Source organism: Mirounga leonina, unplaced genomic scaffold (genome assembly GCF_011800145.1).
Source record: "Mirounga leonina isolate KUSES-001 unplaced genomic scaffold, KU_Mleo_1.0 Mir_91, whole genome shotgun sequence".
Lineage (NCBI taxonomy): Eukaryota > Metazoa > Chordata > Mammalia > Carnivora > Phocidae > Mirounga > Mirounga leonina.
In genome coordinates, this window is record NW_023270839.1 from 6,756,324 (window position 1) to 6,779,428 (window position 23,105).

Consider the following 23,105-nt stretch of genomic DNA (forward strand, 5'->3'; position numbering starts at 1 on the left):
AGTCCGTCTTCCCAACAGAGCAGTTCCGTCACATCACTGCCGCCCACCTCCACTGTCTCTAGGCTGGTCCTGCAGACTCAGCAGGCCTGCTCCTGCCGGTGTCTGTGCTTTCCCCAGCGCCCGCTTCCACCCCCGTGCCTGCCCCCACTCCAGGCTGCCTCTGCCCCTCCACCCACCCGCCACCCCACCCCAGCACTCCCTATCTGTCCCTTGTCCTTGCCCTGGAGCGTGGACTGCTTGGGGTCGTAAGGTAAGCTTCTCACCTGCTCTATCCTGTGCTCAGCCAGGATCCCCAAGGGCCTGTGTGGGGCACAGAGGGTAAGTGCCTCAGGAGCCATGGCTGCGGACCCCCTCCCCTAAGTCTCACTGGGTATCTCATCCCCCTCCTCAGGATCTTACGGTACTCTGCCATCTGGAACAGCTGCTCTTGGTCACTCATCTGGACCTGTCACACAATCGTCTGCGAGCCCTGCCCCCTGCCCTGGCTGCCCTGCGCTGCCTTGAGGTAAAGCACTCCTCCATCACTGTCCCAGGTGGCCCTTTTCCCTTTCCTCCCCCTCAGAAGTCTGCCCACCCCACAAAGAGGTGTCCAGATCCTCCCAGCCCCTGCAGATGACCCCTTGCCATCTCTGCCTCCATCACCTGGCCTGACGCCAGCAGCTTTTCCCTGCACTGTAAGCTGATCACCCCGGGCTCCCTGCTTGCTTGCACCAGTCCCAGGCTGCCAGCTGCCTGCCCTGCTTTGACTTCCCTGCCCTCCCTGCTCCCCAGGTCCTGCAGGCCAATGATAATGTCATAGAGTCCCTGGACGGTGTCACCAGCCTGCCCCGGCTGCAGGAGCTCTCCCTGTGTAACAACCGTATCCTTCCTTCCAGGTGCCTTTCAGGCAGTGGGGGGGTAACGTGCCACACTGGGAAGGGACACACAGTAAGCTGGGAGAGGGGGCTCTGACAGCGTAGGCTAAGGAAGGAGGATAGCCTGGGGCCGTATGGGGCATTGGTGACTTGCACTGGTGGTTTTGCAGGGTGGAAGTGACTTCCTCAAGCCAGTTCATAGACCAGCAGCCTACAGATGTTCTTGGGTACCACATGGTATTTTAAAAATCAGAAAGTTTCGTATTAAAAAATCTAAAATTCTGGTTGTACTTAAAAATTGGAGGTTAGGGACCCCTGATAGAGTCAGACAGTCACAGGAGAGTGTGTGACTCTTAATCTCAGGGTTGTGAGTTCAAGCCCCACATTAGGTGTGGAGCCTGCTTAAAAAAAAAAAATTGGAAAAGTTAACAGCCTTTGGCCTGCATTTCCACTCATTAAGCCTTGGCCATTGCCGAGTCATGGATGCCTCTGTAGTCAGAGCTGGCTTTCTCCTTGGCTATAGTCCACCACAGCTGGTACCACATCCAGCCTGCCGCTTGGGCTTCTTGCCTGGCCCTGAGGACAGGTGTTTGCAGTCTGCAGCTTTACTCCAGGCCAGGGCCATGTGCAAGATGCCTAGCAGCCAGACCGCTGGGCCGCAGTCCCTGTTGTGGAGGGAAGACCGTGATGGCTACCCAGGAGCACATAGGTCTGGGGGAACCAGCCACGCTTTCCTTGACTCTCCTGCCCAAGGCCTCCGGCAGTCCACACTGCTCCAGCCTCTTGCCTCCTGCCCCAGGCTGGCCCTTCTCCACCTGCAGGGCAATCCCCTGTGCCAAGCAGTGGGCACCTCTGAGCACCTGGCTGAGCTGTTGCCTTCAGTTAACAGCATCCTCACCTAGGAGATCCTTCCCCACCCTTGCTCTTTAACTTATTGGGACTGAATAAACAATGGAGAGGCCCCCTCGGGCTGCTACGCTGCCCCCGCCCCCTCTGCCGCCGCCACCGCCACCGCCACCATAACCACTGCCACCACCATAACCACTGCTACCTGTTCTGGACAAGAAGGGGAGAGAGCGAGGCTGTGTCAGCTCCCTCGCGCTTTCATCTTTTGCTCAGTTCTGCTGTTTCTTACCGCCAGGAACCAAAGTCTCGGTACTGGGGCAGAATCTGCAAAATCTGAGTTCACCTTCTGGTTTGGGCTGGGCCGGGGATCAGGTTTGGGTTCAGGTTCTGTTTGGGGCTGGGCTGCAAAGCAGCTGGAAGTCTCCAACTAGAAGGACTCATAAAAGGTTCTCCCAGGACTCCTGCTCCTTCCAGATGCCCTCCGCGCCCTGGCTCATTCACCACAGCCAAGAAGGCTGTTCCCGGGAGGAACCAGGGTGTCCGAGCTCCACCCTCTGTAACAAAGAGCATCGGTCCTCATGAGTAGCATCCTGCGGTTGAAGAGCCCTTGACAATACCAGGTCTCAGCTGGCCCTCACAAGTGCTCAGGGATGAGCTGGTCAGGCCCACAGTACTGACAAGGAAGCTGCTCTTAGGGCGCGCCCACGTTTGCTGCGCTCTCACAGGGGAGCCACAGCTGTCTCTGCACCTTGGTCAGGGATTCCAGACTCATGTTCTTGCTTCCGTATTGATAGCGAGTGTTGGGCAGAGCCTGGCCTCCACTCCCGAAGTACTGAGCTGGGTGTCTACTCCCATGGTGCCCCCCCACACACACACCCCTTGTCCTGACTTTAAAAGCCCTGAGGCACTTGAGCCTCCTGGGGGAAGGAGAGGGAGTGGCTCAGGGGCTAGAGCACTGAGTCAACCTGGCTAAGTGGGGGAAAGGGAAACAAAAGGGGAGAGTGTGACAAGGCATTACCCTGGCTCCCTGGGAATCTACTGGGGCCCACAAGTGCTTACACACTTCCGGGTGCTCAGGGCCCTGCCCCCCCCCCTCCCCCCCCCCCCCCACCCCAGGTTCTTAGTGGCAGCCCTCAACAAAGCCCCTTGGCTGACTTGCCTGACACCTACCTGGAATTTTGATTTTTACTTATGTGTCCCCTGAGAGTGTTGGAGGTGGACACAACCCTCTGCCAGGTCTGGGGCTTGGAACCAGGCAGGCAAAGGTCAATGTGGGTGTGAAGGGCTCCCTGCCACGTCCTGGAGTCTCAGTCCCCACTCCCCAAGGCTCCACCCTGCCTGATGCATCACCAAACTTGGCCTTTCCTCAGGTTTGCTTCCTTGTGTCTTCTTGTCAATCCCGTTTTCACTGTCTTCTCTCTGATGGCCCGTGGGCAGAGTTAGGACAACAGCAGGATGGAAGGAAGAGACCCCGAAAAAAGGGCCCCAACGTTCCCAAAGAACTTTCAGGAGAGCTTCCCCAAAGATGCCTGACCTCCACTTCGCCTTAGGGTTCTCTCAGGGGCATCCCCGGTGTTTTTCCAGTCCCAGGGTGGAGTTGGGATGCACACACAGGGCAGGTGCCTGGAGCCGGTTGGTCAGGATTTCTGGGAAGAATTCCAGGCTGGAGAATCCTGGACTCCAGCTGACCAGCTACCCCTCTCAGTGAGAGAAGGGGGTACTCTGCAGTCTAGGGAGAGGGCCTCAGTTGCCCCCTGAGCCTCAGAGCCAGGGCCTAAGCCTTCACCAAGCCCCCAGGCTGGGGGAAGAAAACAAGAAGTTGCTCTTACCCTGACCCTGACCCTCACTCCCCGTCCCAACCCAATCTCTAACTTGTAGGGACACAGGAAGCTGGGGGCAGTTCATTCATGCCAGGGAGGCTTCCCCCAGCTGGAGGAAGAAGGAAGGATAGTTGGGTGGGGGGAAATCAGAGGATCTGGTAGAGCCGGCAGGTCAGGGGTTGGCTGGTGGAGCCAGTCTGAGGGCCTGGCTGCTGATGTCACCAGTCTGCAGGTTAGGATCCCAGGACCTCCCTGGGCAGGACCAGGCCCATGGGCCAGTTTCACGGGGCTGAGCCTGGCCAGGGCAGCACCGGAGCCTGGCAGTGGGGGGCCTGTGAGAGCAGAGGCAGGCCACCTGAGCTTGGGAACAGGGTCCCCTGCATAGGGGCATGGGTGGAAGGGGCACCCTGTCCCATTGCCCTCGGGGTTTCTCGCCCAGGAGAGGGGGCCCCTTCTGCACCAGTCTGGGAGGAATCAGCCTGGAGTGGGGTCCCTCAGTGGGGGCGGTCTCCCAAGGCCTTCCACTTTCACCTCAGCTTTGAGTCCTGACAGACCCTGGCCCCACCCTGCAGTTCCTCGAAAGGGGAAAGGGGACAGGGCCAGGTCTCATTTCCTGTCTCTACCTCCAGAGACAGCCCCCAGAGGCTGGGCCTCTGGGGTGGGGGGGGAATGGAGCAATCAGCCTTCCCCTTCTCCGCAGCTTGGCCCCGCCCTCCCCCCTCATAAACCACGTACCCACCCACCCCACACCTTGCACTCGCTCCATCCCAGCAGTCCTGACCTGTCCCAGCCCGGCTGCCGGACTCAGCACTGCTGTCGCTAACACTGCCGCCAGGTGAGGCTCCATCGGGGACTGCGGTGCTGAGCCTCTGGACTCCGTGCCTCTGGACCGCGGGCTCCCACACCTGCAGCGCCCTGCCACTCACAGCTCCATGTGGGTGTCTGACCCAACGTGGGGAATGCCAAGAACCCCAAGTCCTGCGTATCATCCGCCTGTCTTCTGCAAGGAGCCTCTGCTAAGGGACGGGGTGGGGGATCTCTGCTAAGAATGGGTCCTAGAGGCAGGCAGCTCATGGACCTCTAAACTGAGTAACTGGCAGGAGCAGGTCCCAAGGATGGTCTGTGTTCCGGGTCCTGAGGCTGTGACAAGTGTCCACTCCTTTCTGGGATGGGTTCTGGAGGACAGGTTTCTCAATGGGGCATCTGCTTTGGTGGATGTCACTGGGGGTAAAAGGGAGATTTCTCTGCAACGTGGGTAGTTTCTCTAGGTGAATCTGAGAGGAGTCTTTGGGGAGGGTCTTTGGGGGGGTCCCTTTGGGTTGTGTCTGGGGGGAGTCTCTGGGGCAAGGTCAGATCATCTCAGTCAGCTGGATGGGACTGAGTCAGTTCTCCAGATGGAGGGCTTCTGTGTGTGCTGGCGGGGGCGGTCTAAGTACAGGAGGTCTGAGTGGGTGATCAGAGCCTCCCTGCCTCTTCCACACAGGCTTGATGGACGGTCCTCGGTCGGATGTGGGCCGCTGGGGCAGGAACCCCTGGCAGCCGCCCCCCACACCTTCTCCGGAGCCAGAGCCGGAGCCAGACAGAGGGTCTCGTCGAGGAGGCCGTTCCTTCTGGGCTCGCTGCTGTGCCTGCTGCTCCTGCCGAAATGGGACAGATAGTGACTGGGGCCCGGAGCCCCATGGAGACCGAGGCTCCAGGGGTCGAAGACCGGATTCCCGGGCCTCAGATTCCCGCCAGCCCGGCTCCCGGACTGGTGGTGTGAACGCAGCTGGAGATGGCACCATCCAAGGTGAGCCCTCCTGCCCACCTTATCTGCCAGCTGCAAGGCCTTAATGGGGCCTGAGACTCATCCTGACGTCTCTGGGGCCTGGGAGGCCTAGAATGGGGGCCTGGGCTTCCCATAGGGCTTTGCTGACCCAGAGCTGTGCCCTTGCAGAGGGCATGCTGGTGGTGACCGGTGTGGATCTGCTGAGTGCACGGTCAGACCAGAATCGCCGAGAGCACCACACAGATGAGTTTGAATACGACGAGCTGATTATACGCCGTGGACAGCCTTTCCACATGGTCCTCCACTTCTCTCGGCCCTATGAGTCCTCCGATCATGTCGCTCTGGAGCTGCTTATCGGTCAGGGGGGTCTGCAGTGGGAGGGCAAAAGTCCTAGAATGGTGGGCAGTGGTGCTGGCTACAGGGCCTCCCAGCTCTGGTATTAGGGTCAGAGGGACATCTTTAAGCTCCTCCCTCACCCGACTCCTCACCTCTGCCACGTAAGACAGGTGCAAGCATAGGAGGGTGTTTCAGGTCAGGTCTTGGTGTCCCATTTTCCTAAGATCACCCTCTTTGAGCCTCCAGAGGCATCTGTCTCAAAACACTCTCTTCAGGTGCTTGCTTCAGCTGCTGCTTCTCCGTGGCTGCCTCTGTGTGTCTTTCTTTCTGGGTCTGTTGTCCTTCCCCAGGGTGTGGCTGGCTCGCTCTCTCCTCTCTGTCCAACTCTATCTCTGTTTCTCTGTCCCCATGGCCCAGGGCAGGTGCCTCCCTCACCGCGTTGCTTGGTGGCCGTTGACTGCCCAGGCTGGTGATTATGCTGCTGCCGGGGGCGGGCGACTCCTCATACCCTTTGATTAGAGCCTAGCCTTGCCCACCCCAGCCTCTAATTTCCCAGGTACCCCCACCACTGCCACCAGGGATGCTCTAGGCTCTGGAAGCTGCAGCCCCATGGAGTAGGCAGGGTTGGCCTTCGGGATCCGGGCTGCCCTTTCACATGGGTTCGGGGCATCTGGACCCAGCCAGGGCAGCTCTGCTCCTCCAGCCCAGGCACTGACACAGTCAGGCAGGCAGAGGGTGATGGTGGCCTGGTCTCTTCTACCCACCTCTGAGTTCAGTGTCAGGGGAACAGGTTTGGGATGTTGGACCGGGGCCCTGCCCTGGCATGCGGGCAAACATCGGGTGGGGACAGAGCTGTTCTCAGAGACTGTCACAGACTAAGGTGATGGCCCAACTCAGGGGCACACACACACGCTGGCTCATACGCATTCTGGGTGGGGCTGGGAGAAGTCCAAGGCTCCATCTGCCCTCAGATAGGTCTCACCAGCTAATTGCTGCTTCCCCTATTCCAGGAAACAACCCTGAGGTGGGGAAGGGCACCCACGTGATCATCCCAGTGGGCAAGGGGGGCAGTGGAGGCTGGAAAGCCCAGGTGACCAAGGCCAGCGGGCAGAATCTGAACCTCCAGGTCCACACCTCCCCCAACGCCATCATCGGCAAATTCCAATTCACCGTCCGCACACGCTGCGAGGCTGGCGAGTTCCAGTTGCCCTTTGACCCCCACAACGAGATCTACATCCTCTTCAATCCCTGGTGCCCAGGTGAGCCTGCTGGAGTCAGGAGCAGGGCGTGGACAGGAAGGAGGGCCGGTCAGAGCTTCTCTTCCTAGAATCCGAGGCTAGGTGCCTAGGTGCCTGGCTCTAGGAGAAGCCAGCCTCTTATTGTCCAGGTGAGGCGACCTAGGTTCAGCATGGAAAGGTAACAGCCCAAGGACACGCAGCCTTGCTCCTGCTAGTGAACGGCCTTGGTTACAGCCACCTTCCTCCCACCATCTCTGTCATGCTCCCCCATCCTTCCCGGGAGAAATGCCGTCAGGCTCGCGGTGTCCCCACTCCTCTGTGGACAGTAGTCCTGCAGAAATGGCCCGGGGGGGGGGCACAGGGAGAGGGCTAGAGGGGACCAGGCATGTGTGTTTTGGGGACACAGAGGACCTCGTGTATGTGGACCATGAGGATTGGCGACAGGAGTATGTGCTTAATGAGTCCGGGAGAATTTACTATGGGACAGAAGCCCAGATTGGTGAGCGGACCTGGAACTATGGGCAGGTATGGCTGGCCAAGGGCCGCATGCGCTTGGGGGAGCAAGAGGCCGGTGGGGTGGAGTGAGGGAGCAGGTGCTGCTGGCCTAGGGGTCACCTCTGCCCTCCCTCCCTCCAGTTTGATCATGGGGTGCTGGATGCCTGCCTGTACATCCTGGACCGGCGGGGCATGCCGTATGGAGGCCGTGGGGACCCCGTCAGTGTCTCCCGGGTCATCTCTGCCATGGTGAGCACCCTCATGTCTCTCAGTGCTATTCTGTGTCTGCCTCCTGTCTCCCCTGTCCCCCGCTCCTGCCCTTTCTGATTCCTCCAGGAACTCAGCCCTATCCTGCCCTTGCAAAGGGTATTGTGGGAGGGGTCTCACTCCCTCTCTTTCCTCCTTGCCTGGCCCCACCCCACCCTTCCTGGCCTCAGTCCCAGCTCTTGTGGAATGTAGGGCCAAACCCAAAGCTTGGCACACCCAGGATTCACATTACTGTGTCAGATCCGGGAGGGGTGGGGGGGACTGATGTTTTTGGGAGGGGTGGGCAGGGCTCAGGCTGCTGGCTAGATCCTGAGGCATTTAGGGGAAAGGGGTGGGGGGCAGGGGCAGGGCTGGGGACCACATGGGAGGTCCTGAGCCTCTCCCTCCACTCCACCCCACTCCATCCTGTCCTGGGCAGGTGAACTCCTTGGATGACAATGGCGTCCTGACTGGAAACTGGTCTGGTGATTACTCTCGAGGCACCAACCCTTCAGCGTGGGTGGGCAGCGTGGAAATCCTACTCAGCTACCTACGCACTGGCTCTTCCGTCCCCTATGGCCAGTGCTGGGTCTTCGCCGGCGTGACCACCACAGGTAGTGGAGGGACGGGGGACAGGAGCAGCCTGGGCCCTGCGAGAAAGAGGGAGGGAAACCAGAGCCCCACCCAGCCGTGGCTCTAGTGCAAGGACAGGTGGAGGGCTGGGTGGTAGGCTGGCCTTAATTATCATTAATTAGTGTTAACTACCTAGAGAGGCCTAGGGGAGAGGAGGGAGAAGGGCCAGGCAGCGCCAAGGTCAGGCAGGTGGCCTGGCTTCCCCTGACCCTCAACGCTCTCTGGCCCTAAGGCCTCCTGACCCCTGACCCAGCTTGGCAACCCCAGTGGCCCTTGTCCCCCTGCTGTTCCTCCCCTGATACCTCACCTGCCCCCTACCGCATCCCGGTCTGGGCTCTGAACCCTAACGCTGGCTCCTCCACAGTGCTGCGCTGCCTGGGCCTGGCTACCCGCACTGTCACCAACTTCAACTCAGCACACGACACAGACACATCCCTCACCATGGACATCTACTTTGATGAGAACATGAAGCCCCTGGAGCACCTGAACCATGATTCTGTTTGGTGAGGCTGGGGCCGGGGCTGGGCTGCGCATCCCTGCGAAGGGATGATGACCAAGACCTGGACGTCGAGGGGACACTGGGGAGGCCCTGAGCAGGCTGCTCAGACCCAGGCCTCCCTCCATGTCCATCCAGGAACTTCCATGTGTGGAACGACTGCTGGATGAAGAGGCCAGATCTGCCCTCAGGCTTCAGTGGGTGGCAGGTGGTGGACGCTACACCACAGGAGACCAGCAGCGGTGAGGCGGGGCCCTGCCTGGCTCCTGTGCCCCACCTTGGCCCCATCCCCATCTCCCAACCTGGGTAACAAACCCCGAGTGTCAGGGCCGGTTCGGGCCCTTTAACCCCCGTGTTTCTTCAAACGGGGTTACCAACAGAATCACCGCCCGGCCTTTAGTCAATTGTCACCTTTCTGCGTAACTATCTATTAGCGTCGATTTCCTTTGTTTATGATTTATTATGATTTTATGGTTTATATATTCAGGCTCAAAAGTCAAAAGATGGAAGAGAGTTCAGTGAGAGGTTTCCTTCCCTAACACACCCACTCTTCTCATTTGCCTTTTTACTCACACATCGTGGAGATAATTAATTGAAGGGCCCTTTTATTTATATATGTATTTAAAGTTAAAAAGGCCATTATAGTAAGTAGTACATGCCTGGAAGGGGGGAAAGTATAGAATTGAATAACTCAAAATGTGAAACTTCCCTAGTTCTCTTTCTGGACGTTTTTGTTTTGTTTTGAGTAAATGTCTAGGTCCCGCCCCAGACCTGACACATCAGACATCCCAGGGATAGATTGATGCTAAGAATCTGTATGTTTGAAAGTTTGAAAGTTCCTCTGGTGATGCTGAAGATCAGCTGGTCTGGGGACCACCGCAAGCCCTTATGGGACACATGGCAGTGGTGGCCCAGAGAGGTGGAGCGACTTTCTCTAGGGCCCAGGGCCAAGCCTCTCCCGTTCCTGACTCCCTCCCTTCACACATTCTCACCCACCAAGTTCCCCTCTTGCCTGTTCTGTTGCTCATTTTGAGTTGTATGTATGGTACAGAATAAAACCAGGGTTCAGATAGGTTCGAAGAAGAAAATAACCCCCCTAACCCAGCCCTCAGAGACCATTGCTGATATCATCTACTGATTTCCTTTTCCCCAGCACACACATTTCTGCCAAAATTGGACCTGCTGCACACTCTGTTCTCAAACAGCCCTCCCTTCCCACCTTAACATTCCGGCGCCAGGCAGCCAGGCCTGCCCCTCCTGCTGCCTTCTTCCTCACCTCTCCCTTCCTCACCCCAGGTCAGATGGCTCTTGCCTAGCCTACATTCCTCCTCTCTGGGCAAACCACTCCCTCTCAGTCATCCCTTCGAATGGTGCTCCCTGACTTGTGCAACCCAGTGATGCCTGCCATGCTGGAACAGCCTGGCCCAGGAGCCTGGGAGATCTGAGTTCCTGTCCCCACTCTGGGGAGTGGTGGGGTGCATAGCTCACAGGGTTCTGAGGCCAGCCAGACCCAGGCTTGATCCAGCTTGATGACTTCTTAGATAATGTCATCTTGGGCAAGTTGCTTGCACCTTTGCGCTTTGGTGTTGGCTGTAATTTGGGGATAATATATGCCAGATAGGGTTGTTGGGGGAATTAAATGAGGTCATTCATTAGAGAGATTAGCAGCATGCCTGGAACATAGCAGCTACTTCGTAAATATCCACTCCTTCCGTTCACTTATCTGATTGTCTTGTCAGACCCTGACATCTGTTTGGCCTCCCTGGGCCTATTTTCCCATTTGGAAGAGGAAACCATAGTGCTAGTGTTTTCTAAGATTCTTTTCTTTGTTTCTTTGTTTCTTTGTTTCTTTCTTTCTTTCTTTCTTTCTTTCTTTCTTTCTTTCTTTCTTTCTTTATTTATTTTTAAGATTTTATTTATTTATTTGAGAGAGAGAGAATGAGAGCATGAGAGGGAGGAAGGTCAGAGGGAGAAGCAGACTCCCCGCTGAGCAGGGAGCCCGATGCGGGACTCAATCCCGGGACCCCAGGATCATGACCTGAGCCGAAGGCAGTCGCTTAACCAACTGAGCCACCCAGGCGCCCCTGTTTCTTTATTTTTTAAGATTTTATTTATTTAAGAGAGAGAGAGAAGAGAAAGCATAAGCAGGGGGAGCAGCAGAGGGAGAGGGAGAAACAGATTCCATGCTGAGCAGGGAGCCCGATGTGGGGCTCCATCCCAGGACCCTGAGATCATGACCTGAGCCAAAGGCAGACGCTTAACCGACCGAGCCACCCAGGCGCCCCTCTAGGATTCTTTTCTGTTGGTTGGCCCTCACTTCCTATTTTGTGTCCTCTCTTGCCAAGCCTCTTCCTTGTCAGCCCATCTCCAGAAAACTCCTGAGCATGCTGAGAACAGACTCTATTTCCCACCAGCTCCCCTTCCACCTCCCCACAGAGAGGACACACTGCAGGCTATAGAGCTGAGGGTTTGTTCTGGATCTTTCTGGAAGGGTGGCTCTTTTCCCAGCCAGCAGGCAGAGCCACCATGGGCTCTGGGTTTGTCCTGATGCAGGACGGAAGTCCTGACCTCGGGGGGTCACAGATAGCCCAATCCAGCTTCGGCTAGTGGAGGAAGGTTGTGCCAGTGATTTGGTTATCAGGGCAGGCTTGTCCCACGTTTGGACCCACCCTGGTTGACTGAGGCCAAATGGAACTGAGCTCTTCTTTGTGTTCCTTCCATGGGTTGCCCCAGGTGGCAACTGACCCTGAGGCATTGGGCACTGGGCCTGGGTTGGGTGGGCCTCTCCCCAGGATCAGAGGGTCCCCTCAGCCTCCTTTGACCTCTGTCCTGCTCCCCTAGGCATCTTCTGCTGTGGCCCCTGCTCTGTGGAGTCCATCAAGAATGGCCTGGTCTACATGAAGTATGACACGCCCTTCATTTTTGCCGAGGTGAGGGCTGTGCTCCAGGTGCCTTCTCGGGCAGTCTGGCAGGACGAGAGCACTGGAGTCAGGCCTGGGTTCTCTGGTCCTGACTTCCGCGCTGACTGACTAGCTGTGTGACCTTGGGCAAGTCATTCATCCTAGAGTCTAGGTTTCCTCCACTGTAAAAGGGGGATAATAATGGCTGCTGAGCTTCCTGTGCTCAGGATCAAAAGAAATAATGGGTATGAAACTGCTTTAGAAGTCGTAAAGTCAGCGAATAAGCACCCGAGATTACTGTGATTAGTGCCAAAATGTACTGCAAGGAGCTGCCCAGCTTCTCTGCTCTCGGCCTTCATCTGGCTCAGCTTGGAAAGTCTCCCAGTTTGGCTGTGCCAGGAAGTTCCCGACCTTTGGATCCAGCCGTCCCTGCAGCTGGGGGGCAGGCCTGCCCTCAGACCCTCAGGCTTGCTCGTTCCCCGCTCACACCCCCCCCAACAGGTCAACAGTGACAAAGTTTACTGGCAGCGACAGGACGATGGCAGCTTCAAGATCGTATACGTGGAAGAGAAGGCCATTGGCACGCTCATCATCACAAAGGCCATTGGATCCAACATGCGGGATGACGTCACCCACATCTATAAACACCCAGAAGGTACCATTCCTCCAACCTGGTTGGCTCTGGCCCACTCCCGGGGTTCCCGCTGAGCCCTTGCGCACTCCGGCGGCAGCCATAACCTCACCCCTGACCCTCAACCCCCAGGCTCAGACGCAGAGCGGAAGGCAGTGGAGACCGCAGCCGCACACGGTAGCAAACCCAACGTGTACTCCAGCCGCGACTTGGCGGAGGATGTGGCCGTGCAGGTGGAGGCCCAGGATGCGGTGATGGGGCAGGACCTGGCAGTCTGTGTGGTGCTGAGCAATCGCGGTGGCAGCCCCCGCACCGTGAAGCTGCACCTCTACCTCTCGGTCACCTTCTACACCGGGGTCATGGGGCCTGTCTTCAAGGAGAGCAAGAAGGAAGTGGTGCTAGCTCCAGGGGCCAGTAAGTGCTCCTTCCCCAGCCCTGCCCCACGGATGGCCAGGCACCCTGCAGCTGTGGGCCCAGAGACCCCCCCCTCCGGAGGCCATGTCTGGGTAAGCAGGCCCTGGCGACACCTTGCCTCTTCTCTGCAGCGGACCGCATGTCCATGCCTGTGGCCTACAAGGAATACCGGCCCCACCTCGTAGACCAGGGGTCCATGCTGCTCAACGTCTCAGGCCACGTCAAGGAGAGCGGGCAGGTGCTGGCCAAGCAGCATACCTTCCGTCTGCGCACCCCAGACCTTTCCCTCACAGTGAGTGCGGCTTGCTGGGCAGGAGGGATGAGCGGGGGCTGAGGGAAGTCAGAGGGCAAGGGGCAAGGGCATGAAACTGGGAGAGGGCTGGCCTGGCGAGCAGTTCCAGGAGAAGGGGGTCGGATACTGGCTTTGGGCTCTTGGGCCTCCATGTCCTCATCTGTAAAGTCAGATCTCATATTCCTGGTCCTGCAGAAGCTTCAGTTGGGGAGTGGGTTGGAGTTTCTTCTCTGGCTTTTGCGGAGCCCTGTTTCTCTCAAGGGTGGAAATGTGGGACTGGGGGAGATTTTGATGCAGAAGGAGTTTTCCCTCTGGTGGAATGTATGGTTCCACTGTATCTGGCCAGGGTCTCTGATGTGGAGGTGGGCTTCTTCTTCTCCTAGTTGTTGGGGGCAGCCGTGGTTGGCCAGGAGTGCGAAGTACAGATTGTCTTCAAGAACCCCCTGCCTGTCACCCTCACCAACGTCGTTTTCCGGCTTGAGGGCTCCGGGCTACAGAGACCCAAGATCCTTAATGTGGGGTGAGTCTGGCCTCTCCCCCGCCCCTGCCCTTTTGTGCCTCCCAGACTGCCCTGGGTGCCACACTGCTTCCTCTCTTGGTCAGGACAGTAGTCAGCCAGGACCCAATACAGCAGCCTAGAGCCAGCCAGCAATGCCTCCTGACTCGGTTCAGAGCCAGCAGCAGTTAAGAAGACCTGCCATGTGCCTAGTGCTGGGCTGGTCCATCCCGCCGTCTCACTAGGGAGCCAACACTTCACTTAGGAATCATTAGCAACTCATCATTAACACATGCCCAGCGCTCAGGAACCGACCGGGCACTTCAGGATCATTATCTCATTCGCAGACCACAAAAACCCTTCAAGGTACATTCGAGATCATCATATGATTAAAAGCAAAGCTTTGGGATCCTGAAGACTTAGGTTCAAGTCCCAGCTCCTACACTCACTGGCTGTGTGCCGTGGAGCAGGTGACTTATCTCCTTTAAGCCTGTTTTCTCACCTGGAAAGTAGGGATGACAACCATCCCGGTTCCGAGGGTGGCTCAGGGAGCTAGGTGAGATATGCACGTGAAGCATTTAGTGTTGGCTTTGGCCCAACGTGAGCCTCTGTTGGTCGTTCTTATTTTTTTTTTTTTTAGATTTTATTCATTAAGAGAGAGGGACACATTAGGAGAGGGAACGCAAGCAGGGGGAGTGGGAGAGGGAGAAGCAGGCTTCCCGCTGAGCAGGGAGCCCGATGTGGGGCTCGATCCCAGGACCTGATCATGACCTGAGCCAAAGGCAGATGTTTAATGACTGAGCCACCCAGGTGCGCCGATCGTCCTTATTTTGATTGTGGCCATCATCACCCCCACTTGACGATAGGGAAGCTGGCAGCCACTCCATAAGGGGCAGACTGAGCTCTTCCCACCTGGGCGCACCTGACACGCAGGCTCTCAAGCCTGCTGCTTTCTTTGTGTCATGAGGGCTGAGCTGCAGTTCTCAAGGTGAGGGCCCTGTGCTTCAGGCCCCTACCAGCCCCCTTGGCCCTCACCCCGGGCCAGGCGAGGCTCTGCACCCAGTGAGGGGACACTGAGTGCCTGTGTCCCTGGGCCTCTGCTGTCCTCTCTGACAGAGACACATGGGCTGCTGTCTTCCTCCCCGGAACAGCTCAGAGGGAAAGCAGAGAAGGCCAGAGGCTGACCTTTAAGATCAGACTTCTGGGGACAGGGGCAGGTGTTTTCCTCTTTTGACAAAGAGTGCCTGAGGGAAAGGGGTGGACCCCGTGGGGGAGCTGGGTGGGGGATGCAGGGGGTCCCTGCCCACCCTGTGCATCCCTTGCCCTGACACAGAGCAGGCTCTGCCAGCTGGTGGCTGCCACTTTTGCCAATAGGCCGAAGCTGAATAGTTGCTATCCTGATCTTTGCCCCAGCCTTGACCATGGATGATGTGATATGCCACAAAGGAGTGCTTTTCCCCATTTCACCCTATGTGGGTCTCTGTCACCTTAGAGAGGGAGCTTGGGGCTCCCAGGTAGCTCACCCTATAGGCATCTCTCACCTACAGATGATGGAGAGAGGTTCCCCAGAAGCTGGACTCCCCTCAGCACCTCCACCAGACCTTAGATTCTTGCCCCCGCCTAGAAGTAAAGAGGTGACCCCTGTGCTGAGCATAGGGAGATCCAGCCCCTATCTTTGGCTGTGGGGCTTGTATGAGCCTCCCCCCAGCCCTGCCTTTAAAGGCCCCAGTCTTCCCTCCAGTAAATGAGAGGGTTGGATGATGGTTTCTCAAGGCAGGTCCTCCTTGGACATTCTATGGCTCCTTGCTACTTCAAGCCCAGTCTGCGGTCTACAGAGCAATTGAGAACTCCAAGTGGGAAGTCCCTGGCTTGGTGGTTCAGATATATTAGATTCTAAGATGGGTGTTACTTTGCTCTCATTGGCACATCAAAAGCTGTGGGATGGAAACCCCATTAAGCATAAGGTGTGCCACCCAGCGGGTTGACTGGCCACTTAATAAACATTCCAGACTTACTCCTCCAAATGGCTTGTTGTCACCACCAAACCAGTCACCAAGGGAGGCTGGAAGTCTGTTCCAAACCCTTCTGGGGAATTTCCTCCACAGCCTAAATCATAGTCTTTAGAATGTCCTTAGGGTGGCCTTCTGGGGCCGATTTGACTTTGGAGAAACAGCCCGAGGCCATTTAGAGCCAAGACTAATTAATAAGGCAGATGAACAAGATGGGTGGGGATGCCCTTTTCCATCAGGAATGACGCTTGGCTGTAAAGGAGGAACAGGGTGTCTGTGGGGGGCACGGGGTGGGGAGAGGGACAGCGAGAGGGACTAGACTGGGCACACTTGATGTGCTTGTGGTTTTCAGTGGCTCTGAAGAAAAATCTGAGAGGAGTTTTAAAAAATGTTTCAAGCCTTGGCAACACGGTTGAACAAGTACGTAATTGCAGGACCGTGCTCATTTGGATGTCTAAGTTCTGGTGTCCTTGTCAGAGAGTTGGTTTCATTCCCTGCACTGGGTTTCAGGCACATTCCAGTGGTAAGCAGCTGATGTGCTGCACTTGAACAGGCAGGCGTGGGTGTGGCAAGGTGGCAGCTGACACGAAGGCCGGGGCTGGGAGAGATCTTGACATTGCTAGCTGGAAGCTGGAAAGCAGCCACTCTTGGAAATAATGTTACAAATAAAGGCTATATTCTGAAATAGTACTAGTATGAATTAAGTAGAAGGTTTTTAAAAAAATATTTATTTATTTGACACAGAGAGAGAGGACAAGCAGGGGGAGAGGGAGAGGGAGAAGCAGGCTGCCCACTGGCTTGATCCCAGGACCCTGGGATCGTGACCTGAACCGAGGGCAGACGCTTAACCAGCTGAGCCACTGAGGCGCCCCTAGAGCTTTGAAGTCCTGTCTGAGCCTAAACAACTTGAAGCTTGTATCTATGGAAAAGTGGGCACAAGTTAAAAATACAAATTTGTAACTAGCCACAGTATAGCTTATCTGTTATGTTGTAGACTTAATGTCTAGTTATATATTTTGATTAGAAGTCTAGAAATTAGGTCCATAACTTAACAGGTAGACCGTATATATATGTCCCCACCTTCCACTTCTTCCCTCCTTCATGGAGCTTAGAGGCACCTACAAGACCATCTGATCCCACCCCCTCATTTTGCATTCACTCCCATTTTACAAACCAGAAGGTAAGAATCAGAGTTTAGTAACTTATCTTAAACCACACAGCTAACAGCGATAGAAGAAAGAGTACAAATTGGTCCAGGGAAGCCCTTTGGAATCAGGCTCCAAGCTAACTAAATGTTTAGTCCCAAGGAGAGCTCATCTTCGAAGTTGGGGTGTTGGCTCATTCCCTTGGAGGACTGAGTTGTCTGCACAGTCGGGCTCCAGAGGAAAGAAGATCCCCAGGGCAGGCTTGGGTTGACTAGGGGGCCAGAGGCAAGGGTTCAGGCAGAGGCAGGAGAGGACAGATGCTAAGAGGCACAAGCGAGGGGGATGGAGATGCGGTCGTGGTCAGTGTGTAAAGCGCACACACCGGCTGCTGCGGGAGCTCAGAGCAGGACGAGGCTCATTTCCCTGAGGGCAGGAGGTGCTCAAGGGAGCCCTCCCTGAGGGGGTGGTGTGAGCAGGGCCTGGAGCCAGCCCAGGAGCAGAGTGAGTTCAGGGACGGGAAGGAACTGGCTGTCAGGGCTGGTGGGCAGGAGGAATGGTGGGGGATGATGAGGCCATGCAGGCAGGGCTGAGTCAGAGGGAGCCTGTGTGTCAGGTTAGGGAGTCGCAGTCTCATCCCTAAGCCCCGAGGAAGCCCAGCCCTCGAAGGGTTCAGCTCACCTCCGAGAGACTAGAGAGTAGAGTGGAAAAATAAGATAGGACCTAGAGGCAAGGAGGCCAGTTAGAAGGCTGGTGAAACTGTGACTCCCAGAGGGATGGTCTGGGACTAAATTTCCAGATATCTGCGAGGAAGGGAGAAAATGAAGACGCTAGTATGTGTGTGCACATGAACACATGTATGTATGTCTCTCTCTCTCTCTCTCTCTCTCTCACACACACACACACACACACACGCAAAGTGTCACTTTAAAAAGATGCCAGTCGTCTGTTCTTGGGAAGAACTTTCCTTTTTCTCTGAGATAACATCCTTCCAATGTTTGGGGGTATTTAAAATGCTCCTTCCTGTTTGGAAAGATGATCATGGCAAAGGATAATTAATTTTCTTCCACTTTTTTTCTTGGCAAAACTGAAATTATTTGGCAATACTGTGTTGAGCCCCAAAGTCTCTTGGTTTGTTTGTTTTTTTAAAGATTTTATTTATTTGACAGAGAGAGACACAGCGAGAGTGGGAACACAAGCAGGAGGAGTAGGAGAGGGAGAAGCAGGCTTCTGGCCGAGCAGGAGGCCCAGTGCGGGGCTCGATCTCAGGACCCTGGGACCATGACCTGAGCCGAAGGCAGATGCTTAACATCTGCGCCACCCAGGCGCCCCATCTTGGGTTTTTTTTTTTAAAAGATTTTATTTATTTGAGAGAGAGAGAGAGCACGCACACAAGCAGGGGGAGGGGCAGAGAGGGAGAAGCTGACTCCCAGCTGAACAGGGAGCCGATGCAAGATGCAGGGCTTGATCCCAGGACCCTGGGAACATGACCTCAGCCAAAGACAGACCTTAACTGACTGAGCCACCCAGGCGCCCCCAAAGTCTTGTTTTGAAGTTTCCTCAGTCCAGGAAGTCCCAGGTGGGATAGGTATAGATGGTGTGGTTTGGGCAGGAGCACTGGTGCTGGAGAGGTGGGAGAGACAAGGCAGCCGTCTCTGTCCAGGTGTTTGTGGGAGTGGGGAGGGAGGACTCCCGGGACGACTGGAAGATTCCCAGCTCAGGCAGCTGGGAGGGTGGCGCTGACCTGACTATGCAGAGGCAAAGGCCCAGGAGGCCTTGGGGCTCAGGCTTCATCCTGGCCATGGGTATGGGGGTTCCAACTGAGCCCAGAAATGCCTGAAGCGCTCTGCCTCCTTCTCCTTCCTTCCTGGCTGCCCCATCAGTCCTTCCTCCTGACTCCACCCACGGCCCATGACCCTGTCTCTGCCCACAGGGACATTGGCGGCAACGAGACAGTGACACTGCACCAGAAGTTCGTGCCTGTGCGACCAGGCCCCCGCCAGCTCATCGCCAGCTTGGACAGCCCACAGCTCTCCCAGGTGCATGGTGTCATCCAGGTGGACGTGGCTCCAGCCCCTGGGGGCGAGGGCTTCGTCTCAGATGCTGGAGGCGACAGTCACTCAGGGGAGACCATCCCTATGGCATCTCGAGGTGGGGCTTAGCCCCTGGCCGGGAGCAATGGGACTGGAGTCAGATGAGCAAGGACATTGCCTCAAGTCAGGGGCCTACTGCAGAGCTGCTCCCCAGAGGCTCAGGTGGGGAGGCCAGGGCATCTGGGCAGGGAGCCAAGCTTCACTTGCACAGGGCAGCACAAATGCTAATAAACTGTTTTTTAATGAACTGTTTTTCATGAAACCATTCTGTACATTTGTCAGTTCGTGCCAGGCCAGGGAGTGTGGACTCACAGCCTGTCCCGGGGATGCATGTGGCGTTTCGGGTGCCCCTTGTTCTGAGAAGGCTGGCTGGGGGTCAGCAGCGGTGCCAGTTCAGCAGCTCTTGAGATAGGGCCTGCTTAGCGTCTGGAGAACCTTGAGCGTTTAACCCATCTTCCCCCGACCCCAGGGTACGTCTACTGACCAAAACCCTTCAGAAGCCCGCTGGAGTGGGGTTGGACTGCCTCCCTTCCCTGGCAGCTACAGTGGCGGAGAAGCATCTGAACTGCCTTTTGTAGGCGCATGTTTGTGGTAGAAATAGGCTGGAGTTCTCTCTGAGTGGCAAAAACCACTTTCCAGTATTTATCTATCTATCTATCTATCTATCTATCTATCTATCTATCTATCTATTTATTTATTTTTAAAGATTTTATTTATTTATTTAACAGAGAGAGATACAGCAAGAGAGGGAACACAAGCAGGGGGAGTGGGAGAGGGAGAAGCAGGCTCCCCGCAGAGCAGGGAGCCTGATGTGGGGCTCGATCCCAGGACCCTGGGATCATGACCTGAGCCGAAGGCAGATGCTTAACCCACTGAGCCACCCAGGCATCCTCCAGTATTTATTTTCAAATGCCCTCATCTAAGAATTTTTACTAAAGTAATACATGTTCAACGTGGAGAATTGAGAGAATACAGAAGATTGTAAAGAAGCAACTGAGAAACCTCAACCACAACCAGGTACTGAAAATAGCTATTAAGGTCGTGTTTCGTATGCTGTCCCCCTCCCCATGTAACTGGGGTGCACATTTTCCCACAGCATTAAATATTCTCCCCAAACATCGTGTTTACCCTGGACAGTAGTCTTGGCTTCCAGGCTATCGTCCTGGTCCTCCTGCGGCCCCCACTCAGCCTTGGGGTGTTGGAGTGACTCAGGCCCCCACCCAGGCGCTCCTCCAGCCAGCTACACTCTGCCTCGGTGAGCCCTGCCAGTGCCGTGGTTGTAAGGACTACTGGGCCCCCTTGAACTTCAAACTTGCTTATCTCCTGCTTTCTCAGCACGTCTACTGGATATCTCATAGACTTCCCACATAGTATGTGTCCAAGCTTGAACTGTGGACCTCCTGTAGCCAATCCTCCCATGGCCTCCCTTCTATCAGCAAATGGCAACTCCATCTTTCCAAGTTTTGTGGGCCCCAAATCTTGGAGTCATTCTTGGCTTCTTTCCTTCTCTCATGTCCCACATCCAGTCTGTCCGCGAATCTTGATGGTCTGTCTCCCATACAGAGCTGTCCAGCATCTGACTGCTCCTCATCCCCTCTTCCTTTCCCAGGCTCCAGAGCTGCCTTCAGCTCTCATCTGGATTGTTCCCCAGCCTCTTGATCATTTCCCCCACTTCCGCTCTTGCCCTCTGGTCCTCTGTTCTGCACACAGCAGCCGGGATGGCTGGGTAAATCTAATCCAGTCAGCCCTCTGCTCAAAACCTTCTATGGCCCGGCCCCTGCTTTTCCTTCTGGAGGAGTACTGCCCCCAGCTTGCAAGGCCAGCCCCACCCCGTTATTCAAGTCTCAGCTCACAGGCCACCTCCTCAGGGAACTCTTCGCTGGCCCCCCATCTGATTTGTTTTCCTGCCCCCTGGTCTCTTTAGCCTATCATCCCATTTTATTTCATGTCCTGCCTAGCACTCATTGTTTGACATTGGGGTGTTTTCCTGCTTATTAAATTCTGTCTCTTTTCTCTGAAATGTGAGTTCTGGAAGAACTGAGACCTTCTATGTCCCAGGACCCAGAACAGGGACTAGCACCAAGCAGCGCAAGAGATGTTTGCTCCTTACAATTTAGAGGCAATGGCTTGCAAGATGTGACTTTTAATTGTTCCTTGAATTTATGAAGCAAACTCCAGTGGTTTCCCTATGTTTTTATTTTATTTATTTATTTATTTATTTAAGATTTTATTTATTTATTTGAGAGAGAGAATGAGACAGAGAAAGAGAGCATGAGAGGGGGGAGGGTCAGAGGGAGAAGCAGACTCCCTGCCGAGCAGGGAGCCCGATGCGGGACTCGATCCCGGGACTCCAGGATCATGACCTGAGCCGAAGGCAGTCGCTTAACCAACTGAGCCACCCAGGCGCCCCTATTTTATTTTACTTTTAAATTTTTCCCATTTTTAATAACAGATGAACAAATTCGGTCCCATAGAAGGACATGATTTAATTGATTAATCCTTTCTTCCTGGAAGTTTAAGTCTTTGCAATGTTCTGCCATTACATGCATAAATATCCTTATATAAGCACATATATCTTTGTGCTTGTTTCTTATTTCCCTGAAAACCCCCTAGAGTGAGAATTACTGGGGAAAAGGGATTGAGCATATTTAAGGTGGTTGATACATTTTGTTCATTAGTTTCCAGAAAGATGGAGCAGCAACACAGCAGTATCTTTTTTTAATTGAACACCTGGGAGAAAATGTGAGCGCTTAAGATTTCTAACAACTTTGTAACTTGCTTCACATTTTTCGTTTTACCCTGGTCCCCTGTGCTTATTAGAGCTCCAAAATGCTTGAAATCCTCAAAAAGAAAAACAGAAGCACAAAAAACAGGAAGGCAATGCTGTTCTCCAAACAGCTGGAGGGAAAGAAACAAATATATACGGAGCTCCCACTATGGGTTAAGTTCTGGCTGGGGGCTCGAGAGGGGCATCTCTTTAAGTCTGTGGAGGTGAGCGTTAGAATCCCTGGTGTCGCAGCTACTGTGCTCTGGCCTCGGGCCTCTAGTTCCCCTCGACTAGAATGTAAGCCCCTGAGGACAGAGACCGCCCCCCCACTTTACTTAGGGCTGATTCACAGTCGGTGACATGCAGCAGGTGCTCCATAAGTATCTGTTGAATGGATGATGAGCTACGTTGGATTGTGACGGGGAGTCTGGGAGCCGGGGGGAGCAGTGGAGGATTGTGTTTTGGAGCATTTGTGGGAAGAAGCCATGATGGATGACTAGACCTGCTCTAGGAAAGATAGATAAATGGGCACCTGGGGAGCTAATAACTATCAGTGCAGACTCCTACTGGGACTGTGCCTCAGAAAACTATACCAGGGAAACCAATTTTATGCCTGTTTATGTATGTGGTTATTTCCTTGACATCATCCTTTATATTATAAAGTGGTTTTTAAAAACAGATTTAATTAATTGATTAATTAATTAATTAATTAATCTTGCAAGGGGAGGGGCAGAGAGGGAGGAAGAGAGATAAGCAGAATCCATGCTGAGCCTGAAACCTGATGCAGGGCTCCATCCCACGACCCTGAGATCATGACCTGAGCCAAAATCAAGAGTCAAACACACACTAGGGGCGCCTGGGTGGCTCAGTTTGTTAAGCATCTGCCTTTGGTTCAGGTCATGATCCCGGGCTCCTGGGATGGAGCCCCCTGTCGGGCCCTCTGCTCAGCAGGGAGTCTGCTTCTCCCTCTGCCTCTGCCCTCCTCCTGCTCGTTCTCTCTCTCTCTTTCTCTCAAATAAATAAAATCTTAAAAAAAAAAAAAGTTGAACACTCAACTAACTGAGCCACCCAGGCAACACCCCCCCTTTTTTTAGTAAAAAGAAGGTATTCTTAGTCTTGGTTTTAGGAAATCCACTAGGCTTGCCCTCTTAGCTGGTGCCCCTGGACTGATGAAGCAGTCATTGTCTGAGAGTCTTGATGACCTGTTTTGTTTCTCCTGGGACACCTGGTATACAAAGTTGAACACTAGGGAGGAGGTGGACTCTTTGCATTGGTAGCCCAGGGCTTCCTGAGGGTAAAGAACCAGTATTCCCTTTAATTTCTTCTGCCCCAAGATTTAAAATTGGGAACATTAGTGTGGACTGTGGTAGCTTCAACTGAGGCCTAACAGCAGGGAAGGGGACCATCCTAGGCTCAGAGAACCATCCTAGGCTTGAGAGTCCCTGAACCCCAGCTAAGTGGGTTTGATTTGGCAAAGCCTGTGGCTAATGCTCGAAGCTCCTGCAGCCCCTTGGCCCAGGGAGCAAAGTCTGGACCTGGGTGTTGAAGCCTGAGACCTCAGGTACCAACCTCTGTGGCTGATTTTCTTTCTTTCTTTCTTTCTTTCTTTCTTTCTTTCTTTCTTTCTTT

At 54.9% G+C, this 23,105-nt stretch overlaps 2 protein-coding genes across 2 annotated transcripts in view; both read left to right on the forward strand.

Moving 5' to 3' along the window:
- The window catches only part of RABGGTA (Rab geranylgeranyltransferase subunit alpha), a 6,147-nt gene extending 4,312 nt beyond the window's left edge, over positions 1–1,835 (forward strand). The window contains exons 15-17 of the mRNA XM_034993879.1: positions 392–505; positions 772–859; positions 1,608–1,835. Of these exons, the coding sequence (XP_034849770.1) occupies positions 392–505; positions 772–859; positions 1,608–1,756 (351 nt within the window). The 3' untranslated portion in view covers positions 1,757–1,835. The remainder of the gene's footprint in view (positions 1–391; positions 506–771; positions 860–1,607) is intronic.
- TGM1 (transglutaminase 1) lies at positions 420–19,397 on the forward strand. Its single transcript, XM_034993878.1, has 15 exons — positions 420–505; positions 5,004–5,309; positions 5,457–5,645; positions 6,635–6,883; positions 7,269–7,387; positions 7,499–7,606; positions 8,043–8,217; positions 8,601–8,739; positions 8,871–8,974; positions 11,574–11,662; positions 12,134–12,287; positions 12,396–12,677; positions 12,809–12,969; positions 13,353–13,489; positions 18,550–19,397. The coding sequence occupies exons 2-15, from the start codon at positions 5,009–5,011 to the stop codon at positions 18,776–18,778; spliced, it is 2,436 nt and encodes an 811-aa protein (XP_034849769.1). The 5' UTR covers positions 420–505; positions 5,004–5,008; the 3' UTR covers positions 18,779–19,397.
- Positions 19,398–23,105: the final 3,708 nt, after the last annotated feature.